The sequence below is a fragment of the Mytilus californianus genome, unplaced genomic scaffold (assembly GCF_021869535.1).
Source record: "Mytilus californianus isolate M0D057914Y unplaced genomic scaffold, xbMytCali1.0.p SCAF_3, whole genome shotgun sequence".
Classification (NCBI taxonomy): Eukaryota; Metazoa; Mollusca; class Bivalvia; order Mytilida; family Mytilidae; genus Mytilus; species Mytilus californianus.
In genome coordinates this window covers 97,473,853-97,484,876 of record NW_026262679.1, presented here as the reverse complement: position 1 = coordinate 97,484,876, position 11,024 = coordinate 97,473,853, and the positions used below count along the sequence as shown (strand labels likewise).

The 11,024-nt window shown below is 32.7% G+C and overlaps 1 protein-coding gene across 1 annotated transcript; it reads right to left on the bottom strand.

Annotated features, from left to right (window-relative positions):
* Positions 1-1,721: 1,721 nt before the first annotated feature.
* On the bottom strand, positions 1,722-10,692 carry LOC127733299 (E3 ubiquitin/ISG15 ligase TRIM25-like). The gene is made up of 2 exons (XM_052242661.1): positions 10,640-10,692; positions 1,722-3,512 (listed from the first exon to the last, which is right to left on the bottom strand). The coding sequence occupies exon 2, from the start codon at positions 3,497-3,499 to the stop codon at positions 1,817-1,819; it is 1,683 nt and encodes a 560-aa protein (XP_052098621.1). The 5' UTR covers positions 3,500-3,512; positions 10,640-10,692; the 3' UTR covers positions 1,722-1,816.
* Between the last annotated feature and the right edge of the window lie 332 nt (positions 10,693-11,024).

The following is an 11,024-nucleotide window of genomic DNA, read 5'->3' as shown; positions in this document are numbered from 1 at the left end:
TTACTGACTAGACCAGAGTACCAAACGGTTAAGTAAATGTACTGTATTGGAAACCTCCCCCGTGTGGGTTAATTACTCTTCACAATAATTTAACTCAATGCTCTGTTTGCCTACTTTGCTACAGCTTTTGTCATCACAGCGTAATTTAAAAGTTCTGTCAATTATAAACCCAAATATTGATAATTTGATACAATACAAACTTATTGTTTATCAAATAAAAAATGTCTTTGTTTTGTTTGTTTTGCAGATGAATTTCTGAACTGTACAACTTTACTCTTCTCAAGATTATTTTGTAGAGAATTGGTTGAATCGTAAACAATAATCAACGAGCGACGTTAGTCTTTTCGCTTGGTGACAATTCTTATCGAAAGTTTTACTTTTATTTAAGGAATGACTGTTATATTTTTTCTGTCTATGAAGAAATAAATTAAAAATGTGGTGAACACTGAATAACCCGCGTAGCGTGTTATTTAAAAGTGTGCACCACATTTTTTAGGTTATTTCGAATAGACAGAAAAAATATTACAGTCATTCCTTATAATTTAATTCTAATTTCCATTTTAAAGGAGTAAATTTTGAAAAAAAAACGTTGGTGACGTCACGGTCACATGACAAAATTATGTCTATGAGCTGATACACAAAACACTTTCAGCCAATCAGAAGACGTGTTACATCCAAAATTAAATTATTCACAAATATATGACGTTCATTTTTCCGATCGTGGTTATGACGTCCACACCAAGTATGTTCAGCTTTACACACCTCATTCCCGAGTTTTGTAAGGTTGTCTGTACAAGTATAAAGACTTATTACAAACGAAATATCGCATCCTAATTTTAATGGAGATTTTGTTTATAGAGCCCATAGAATAAGATGCGAACTATGAAAACCTTTTGATGCTTTGAATAAACTTATTCTTTAATGTTATCAATATAACACTGTAGTAAGATTTTTAGATATTGATCGATACCAAAATTGACTTTGTAATTTTAGATTAAAATTAACTAAATATGTATTGATATACATTTATGGACACTTATGATCGAACTTTCTGTCCAAACTTATATTTTGGCGTTGAACAAGGTCATGCTTTTCTCTGACCGTTTATGACTTTTCTTTACACCAAATCCGTTCGATATGTACTGATTAATATGTTAGTCTGGGAAAACATGAATTATCTATTAGTTGTATTTGGATTTAAACTATCTTTCGGTATCTGCGATGACTCTTACTTTGTGTATGTTGTCTTTCTTGTAAGTTTTCTATGCTTCCTGTCGATCCGAGGAGTCAAGCCTTTTCCAACTGATTTAACGGTTTGTTCTTATGTTGTACTGCTACACAACTGTCCCAGGTTTTTGGAGGGTTGACCGCTCGAAAACATGATCAACCCACCACATTCTGTGTGTGCCTGTTCCAAATCAGGATCCTGTATTTAAGTGGTTGCCATTTATTGCTGTACTAGTGTCTAATATTTGTTTTTGTTTATTGTTTTTCCTCGTTGAATTGATTCATATTTTGTCATGCCGGGGACTTTTATAGCTTAGTTTGGTTTGGAATTTGCTAATTTGTTGAACGCCATAAGGTTAACTATAATAGCTATAAAGAGGTCCAAATGACACTTCATATTTAGTAGAATGTTAAAACGTTTCCCCCAAATGTTATTACTCCTTAGAGCAAATAATTAAAATGAAATTGTGCAAAGAAAATTAAATTAAAAACTCTTTCATGGTTGTCATTTTAATAGATTTCAGGCAGATTTAAGTATCTCTACAATATTTCCAGTGCAGCTGTAAACTACGTTATCAGAACTCGTGTCTTAATAAAGTGCGTACACTGCAGATTCAGAATAATTCGCAACTATCAATTTGCCTTTGTTCACATCAAACGCTAGTCCAAAAGGATTATCAATTCCGTCATCTTGTTCAAGCAGCTTCCTTGCTTGCTTTCCATCCGATGATAACACAGTTATACTATGATTATCATTTGAAGCAATATAAACGTTTGAGTCTTTATCTACAGCTATCCCTTGCGGAGAACATACTGATTGATCTTTGTATTCCCACATCTTCTCTCCAGTCAATGAGCAGGATGTTACTGTGTGGTGTGAGCTATTGGTATAATATATTTTGTCTTCAGATGTTGCCACATAACTCCAGTTTGACAAGGTGTCGTCTTTAACCAAAGTAGAAGTGAATTTGCCTGACACCTTTATACTCTGAATACCTTTACCAGTACCACAAAACATCAACTGGCCATCTCTGTAGCTTACACCGTAGCATTTACTGGCCGTTTTTCTTGTGCGTTCAACGTTTTTAGTTGTAATATTAATGATTTGTATTTGTTTTGAATCAGGAAATGAAACAGCGATTTTCTTGTCATCGATAAAAGTAACATCTACTGGATTTCTAGTTGACAGGGGTATCCCATTCCTCAAGGTTCCATCTTCGTTTAGAATCAGTACACGATTGCTTTGCTTGTGTATAATAATGATGTCTCCAGTAGAAGAAACGGAACATCCTGTGACTCCTGTATATTCAATATTTGTTTGTAATTTCATTTTAATATCTTTGATAGCTGACGGTGGAGCAAGTTGAACAGACCTTGTCTGTACTTGTTTTTCTTTCCCTGTATGCATTACAACCAACGGAGGGCTTGATTGGACGGATACTGATCCTATTGAAATAACTGAAGACAATAAATCGGATACTGTGTCATTGAATTTACAGTTTATGTCCATTTTCTGCAAACTTGCATCTTCAAATAAAGATTGGATAAATATTTCATGTTTCTGAATTTCTGTCTCAATCATTTTACTCCCAAGAAATGCTTGTAGGTCTGACGCATATTCTTTGATAGTTCTCATATCAGTTTGCAGTAGATCCACCTTTTCTGTATTTTCAGCAACTTTTTCCAGTAAGTCTTCTATTTGTGATTTAATTTTCTTTTCGGCAGCATATAGATCATGAAGTATTCTCTGTTCTAAGTTGTCAAGGTGCTCGTTTATTTTAATTCGGACTTGTTTTATTTCGTCGTGAAATTTCTGTCTTTGTAATTGGATTTCTGCAAGATTTTGTTTTCTATCTTTAACGACTCTCTCGACATTCATTTTGATATCTTTCAGATTCAGATCAAGACTTTCCAATAAGGCTGAAGTCTTTGCGGTTTCTATGACTTTCTCCAGTGATAATATCCCCATACACTTATCATGGTTGGACTGGATACACAGTGGACAGCAGAGACTTTCATGTTGCAAACAATAATTCTGGAATTTTCTGTTATGCTCTGAACAAAACTGTGAAATATTGGCGATCGATGGAGGCAATTGTTTATAGTTGTCGATAGATATGACTCCGTGGTAACGTAGAGCTTTTGATGCATTGTGAAAATTCCAACATTTGGAGCACAGTCCTTCGTCGCATTCAGGACACCAGAACTCCGCAGTTGTAGTTGTGTGCTGAGACTCACAAACACCACACACTACGATGCTGGATGATGCCATATTAGTCTTTACTCTGCAGAATAAATGATTTAAGCGTTAGTCTAGTTTTTATTTTACATTTTTGTTTTGTTTTATAACCGTTCGTTGAATAATTGGTGATTTTAACTGCAATTCTAGTTTCCTTAAATAGTATATTTGGCGCCATACAGTTGAATATATACTACTGTGAGAATGCTAATAAACCAAAATAAATGACATTCCACTGAGTTCCTTGAATTGACTGGCAAGACAAAAATTGATCAATATACTTGAAGTTGGCATTACTCTGAGCAAATAATCTTAATAATAACATTGTACAGATGATTACTCTTTGGTCGCATCAGTAAGAATGTTAGAAATATTTTCAGAGTTATACATTTTTGTTCATTAATTTGCTCTGGACAGATTTGTAAAGTATACGATATTTAACAGTACCTTCAAGGTTCAAGTAACAAAAAGAAAAATGAAGGTGTAAAAAAAAAAGCTGTCAGTTTTGGAATTTTGCTCTTTTCTAACACTTTTTAAAGAATTAAGTTTTTGTTAGTGAAACAATTTCAACACAAAATGCAAAGGTACCTATTTGTAACCGACGCAAAATCAATATGATAGGGCAAAATATCGAAAAATCTCGTTGAGATTTTTAACTTAGATTTTGATACAACAAATTTAGGATAAAGTATCAGTACTACGATAATAAAAGTCATAATATATTACCTGCATGTGTGGAGTTTAAAAAAGAGGGACGAAAGATACCAGAGGGACAGTCAAACTCATAGATCGAAAACAAACTGACAACGCCATGGCCGACCCTAAATATTTCATATTGGAGTTTTCTTCCTTTCGGGTTTGGACTACCACTTTTTTTTTCTATATTCGCGATATGATTTTTGGCAAAGTTTGAATACACATTTTGTTCACATATGAGGGATTATTACTTTCAGGACATAAAATAGACTAGAGACTCTAAAGAGCATGTGTCACTCACCGGGATCTATGTGCATCTTCAACAATGGCCACTCTCAAACATCACATAGTAGACTAGAATACAATTCATGATTAAGTTCTATAATTTTTGTTGACCGTTTCTTGCTAATCATAATAATGATAATATCGGATATTTTGACCTATTGTCGATCTTGTTTTGCAGATGATTTTTGCTGTTTGCAGGTTTTCTATATCCACCAAAGTTTTCGCCCAAAATGCAAAAATGGGTAATTATCATCATTCAATGTCAGTAACTACTAAAAAGAGTTGACTAACAATTTCGGTTAGATCTTATCCTGCCGATTATTTTTGTATTTGATTTTTCCACTATAGTTTTCAAGATTAAAAGTAAAAACGCAAAAAATGGTAACAATCGTCATTTAAGGGCAACATCTCTGTTAGGTGTTGGCTGATTATTTTGGCAATTTTAACTTATTTTCAGATCATGTATATCTGATTACTTTTGCATTTTAAATTTCCATTTATCTTTTACTGTTTAAGGTAATAGAAAAATATGGAAAAAAACTTGTTTTATTTTTCTCTAAGGGCAAAAACTTTTATAAAAAGACACACGATTATATTGACCGCAATATTGACTCAAACTAATATTGTTATATATACATATACATATGCACATTCACGGTTCTACAGTCTGTCGATATCTATATTTTGGCATTGCACAAGGTCATGTTTTTCTCTGTTTATGACGTCTTTACACTAAATCCATTGAATCTTGGGTGTGTACTGATTGATACTTTAGTCTTAGATACATGATTTTGTATTAGTTGTAATTGGCTTTGAACTAGTTGTAACTAACTGCGAGTACTCTCATATCTGTACTTAGTATCTTTTTTTTTGTGGGAATGTATACATACCCTGCCACGTCCAGTCTGTGTTTTTGTTATTTGTTTTTCTGCTTTGTATCGATCTGACGAGTTAAGCCCTTTTCAACTGATTTTTATAGTTTGTTTATATGCTGTGCTGTTATACCACTGTCCCGTGTTAGGGGAGGGTTGGGTACCCACAAATATGTTTAACCCCGCCACATTATGTATGTTCCTGTCCCAAGTCAGGAGCCTGTAATTCAGTGGTTGTCGTTTGTTGCTGAATATCATATTTGTTTTTTGTTCATTGTTTTTTACATAAATCAGGCCGTTAGTTTTGAATTGTTATACAATTGTTACTTCGGGTCCTTTTATAGCTGACTATGCGGTATGGGTTTTGCTCATTGTTGAAGGCCGGACGGTGATCTATGGTTGTTAACTTCTATGTCATTTGGTCTCTGGTAGAGAGTAGTCTCATTGGCAATAATTCCACATCTTCTTATTGTTATATCATTTGTAGAGTCTGTCTTGTAGATTTGTAGATCATGTTTGCTGTTTATAATTTCTCCCTAGCTATCTATTATAGTTTAAAAATAAAAGGCAATAATACAATTTTTTTGGGGTTAAATTCGTCATTTAAGGTCGACAACTTCTTTAAGAAGACAACGGACGATTCCGACTATGTTGAGTTTATGGTAAATCTTGACAAATGTCTTGCTAATGTTTTTGCTATTCAAATTTCTCTCTATCTATTATAGTTTCAAGATAATCGGCAAAAATGCAAAAAAAATAAATGTTAAAATTCGTAATTAAAGGGCAATTACAGTTTTGATGTATATAAACAGTACTCTATAGACATGTCACTGTCAGATTTTCTTTATCTAAATCGAGTCTGATGAGCTCAAAAGTCAATTGGAAAAAAACTTGGAGAGTTAAATGTGTGATAAAAGACAAACTTTCAGGCTCGGGTTTCCATTATTACTGTGATGGAAATAAGTAAACCTTAAAGTCATTTGATACTTAAAATTTGATAAAAATGAATTTGAAAATGTATTATATACTTGAATGGCTAAGTTTTACTATAAGAAAAAAATGTACATAGACTTTCTTATTCAAGAAAATCCTTTATTTTTTTCAAAATCTTAATAAATGTACTGTCGTTGAATTATTGTCTTCCCGTACTCTAATTCGCCGTCAGCTTTTTTCGTATACAGCGACCTTAACCATGTCACCTTTCGTTAAAACTTCGGCAATCGCACAGCGCAATTGCGAGGGAAACCGTGATGAAAGAAAAGGTAAACAGACATAGAAAGAAGATACTATTAACCGATTCTGAAATTTAAAAAAAAATCACCAAATCAGTTAACAACTGTTATGACAAAGTTTAACTAACAAATGGTCACGCATATATGGAAAACATAAAAAAAATATATATCGCTCTATCGTCTCACTTTTTTCCACGTGTTCCATGATTCTGTGTTGATTGTTTATCAATAGGTAACGATCGATAAATTTCGGCACCAAAACCCGAAATTTGCAGGTAAAATTTCGATGATGAAATAATTTCTGTCGATTAGTCTGTATGGATTCGTAATAAATGTAAACAAAAACGCGAGCAGAGGACTTAGTTTAACATATATGCATGCATTTGTTCAATAATTTCCTAAACATAATAATTACCAGAAACTCCTTTCATAGGACTTTAAATTGATTGATAATTATTGATCCTGTTTGAATAAAAACATTTATATACATAAGATAAAACATTCAAATTCTGCTTTATATGCATAAACGTTTATCGAATGATAAGGATTACAAAAACAAAATATCTGTTTACAGATTTCCGGCAAATTTCCGGCAATTTCTGGTTCATGTCACCACTTTTACCGTCAGGTGAAATCATATGCTATATTGTAGTAGTAATACGCAATATATGCCACCAGTCTTTTGCGTGCCTTTTTCAGTAATGCTAAACCGACTATCTCGATTGGAACATGACTTGCATCAGTTCTTGCATAAAATACACTAAGGATAAAGTCTACTCCGAATATTTGTGCTCGACACCGTAAATTGACGAATTAGTAGTACTATTATATTCTAAGAACTGAAAGTATCACATGTACCTATTAATGAATATTGCGGCTGTTTTTTGTTTGTTAAAGAGACGTTACTTTGTCTGGCTCCATTTTTTAAAATGGCTAATATTGATTTTTTGCCTGTTTGTATTGGTATTTAAAGGTAAGGGTAAAAGAAATGGAAACGAGGGAAAAGAAACCACGGCGACGGTAAATCAAAGTGATCTAAAATCAGGAAAGATTGGAAGAATTGTGTGTACAATTTCAATCACATTTTACTCCTTCATTGCAGTGATGGTGGACAAGAACAACTTTTTATATAAAGCACTATTTCATATTTGTTAGTTATATTACTGCAGATTTTTTAGAAAGATAAGCAATTTTTAAGTGAATAAAAAGCTTAATAGGGTTATGTCAGTGGGTCACTAAATTTGTATAATAACTTCTTTCAAATTGCTACTTAATACTTATATTTTTTTAAACAGACGAAATTACCTAATAAAAAAAGTTATCATTGTAGTTTCTCAGTAAACCTGGGACCAATGGTTAAAGAGACTTGAAACTTAAATTCCATTTTTTATCTCCCAAAATTAACCTCTGAATGGTTGTTTTGTGGGCATGTCTGTGTTCAAACATTCCTAAGTATACCTTATTGATTTTGATTAAAACAATAATGTATGACATTGAAGATGCATGGTTGACAATAAACTTAATATGATGTTTTATTCTATTGTCCAAAGATGGCAGATTTTAATCTTTGAGGCATGAACATATTCTTTTAATATTTTAAACTAAGAAGGTTAACTGATTTTTTAAATCTTCATTATGACATAACGAAAAGAAAGAGGAATGTTCAGGATTTTCATTGAATTTGATTTCATGTTTACCAGAAACAGGTTTTCCAAGACGAATAATTTAAGACATTTATCTTATTTCTTGTTAAAATAAGGGAAAATATTATATTGCAAAAATACATTTCCTGTATTAGAATATACAAATACCTTCACTGATAAATGTAACCTATTAAAATTATGGATTAATGACAGATAATTGTTGTACAGATTTTGCAAGAAAAATAGACACCACTTGGATTTTTTACTCATACAGATTTTCTTTTTGGTCTTTCTTAAAAAAAAATACATTATGTATTAATCCTTACTCAATCATCTTTCAATCAAAATTTACAGATCATTTGTTTAATGCAGTGTAAATCAAAAGTTATATATAGGTAAAGGATTAAATCTATCATCTGTATATAATATTAATAAGGACATGCCCATTTAATATTTATGTTAAATACAATTAAACATGAAGATTGAGACTGACCCATATAGATCAAATTATATCTGATACTAATGAGGTCAAAGTTTGTGTATTGAGTGGTCTGTCATGTTATGCATAAACTTAAGATATGATTTGGTCAATTATGATTGCCATTAAGGAGGAGGAGTCTATATAGAATTCCAATTATTGACCCACCCTTTGTGTTTAATTGTACCTTGATCATGACAGTTGTCAATCATACTGGTAATGTATCAATACTCTTACACAAGTAACAAGACAAATTAGAACTAGCCAGTAAATAGAAAAAAGTAATGACTAGTATTTTTGAAAAAATACTTTAAATTAAGATGTAACCAAATGTTTTACAGTTAAATTGTGCATATGTACACAGACATGAGAACAATTGGGAACTTTATGTCAGTGTGTATAGATTAAGTTACTGATTTAGTAGCTAATCTGTCCACTTTCTGTTTGGGAGGCCGGTGCCTTAGAAAAGATTTGGAACAATCTTTCCAAAAAAACAAAGTGCATTTGAGCACTGAATGATAAAGCTTGCATTCATTTTGCAGTGGGAACTAATCAAACACTGCATTGGACTGCATTGTATCAAGACTGAAAGGCAATAATATAAAATGTAGAAATTATTGAAGTTGGTTCAACTACAATTATCGGTAGAGGAGGATAACTTCAATCTTAAATATTGCTTTAACAATGATAGCATTGATATTTTAAGAACAGACTTGATTCATACACCATTCACAATTTATGTTAATGTCTTGACAATCATGATTATACACATGCACATCACTTTGTAACTCAAAGTCGAATAAAATCAGACATCACAATGGCCATACAGAAAACTGACTAAAAGACGAACACCAGTCCACAAACACTACACGGAAAAAATAAAGATTGAGCAACATGAACCGAATCAAAAAACGGGGTAAACTTATGACAAAATTATTACACCAGGGTTTTCGATATCATAAACTAGTCAAAACATTTACTAAATTTTATCATCGGTATAAGGACATCATTCGTAAATATAACTCAACATGCAGACATCTTATACGTTCGGGTATTTCACATCCAATCTTTTATGGTAATATTCTTTACAAAGCACAAAAATGTCAGTATTCACCTCAAAAGCTAACAAAACCTTTAAACAGACTTATTAAGAAGGGATATAGTTACGATACTGTTGTCAGGTCATTAAAGATTGCATATTTTGGCTTTAATATTGATTCACTTATAGGGTCTTTGCATCGGAATTAAACATATTTATTCTTAAACCAGTTGTTGGCATGACACGGGTTATGTTCTTCTCATATATTTTATGACGGTATAATACTAAACCCCTAACAGGAGGGATTGTGCCTGATATTCATATGATGAAGACGACATAATCTTTCAATCAGTTTAATTGAGGTCTGGAGCTGGCATGTCAGTAACTGCTAGTAGTCTGTTGTATTTATGTATTATTGTCATTTTGTTTATTTTCTTTTGTTTCCTATTCTGACATCGGACTCGGACTTCTCTTAAACTGAGTTTTACTGTGCGTACTGTTGTTCGTTTGTTTTTTCTACATTGGCTAGAGGTATAGGGGGAGGGTTGAGATATAAAAAAAACATGTTTAACCCCGCCGCATTTTTGCGCCTGTCCCAAGTCAAGAGCCTCTGGCCTATGTTAGTCTTGTATCATTTTTAATTTTAGTTTCTTGTGTATAATTATGAGTTTAGTATGACGTCCTATATCACTGAACTAGTATACATATTTGTTTAGGGGCCAGCTGAAGGACGCCTCCGGGTGCGGGAGTTTCTCGCTGCATTGAAGACCCATTGGTGACCTTCGGCTGTTGTCTGCTCTATGGTCGGGTTGTTGTCTCTTTGACACATTCCCCATTTCCATTCTCAATTTTATTATGTGCTCCGGATATATGAGTGATTTATTTAAGCTTGGAATCTACACCAAATTGAATGTTTTAGAATGTTTACCTGCATTGATGAGTGATCAAGAACCAGGAAGATTAAAAGTAAAAATCGATTTCGTGACGACATATAATACACGTGACTCTATAGGTTACAAGAGCGCAATTGTTCGTAATGCATTTCCATAGGATACCAGTGGTGTTCCATATTTTATTTCTTGACGACTTCACAAACTAGAAAAAACCTGTAGCAGTTCCTATTATTAGAAATGTCAGCGTTGTATAAGAGCCAAAAAAATATATACGCTCATGCTGCAAAAGTTTACTTAAAATGCAGTTGAAAAAAACTATTTGTTTCGTTTAGTGGACGGCAATTTCTTAATGGCTCTCTCGTTCATGTATAGATTAATATACATTTTGTAAAATATGGGTTTATTATTTTTTATTGGCCT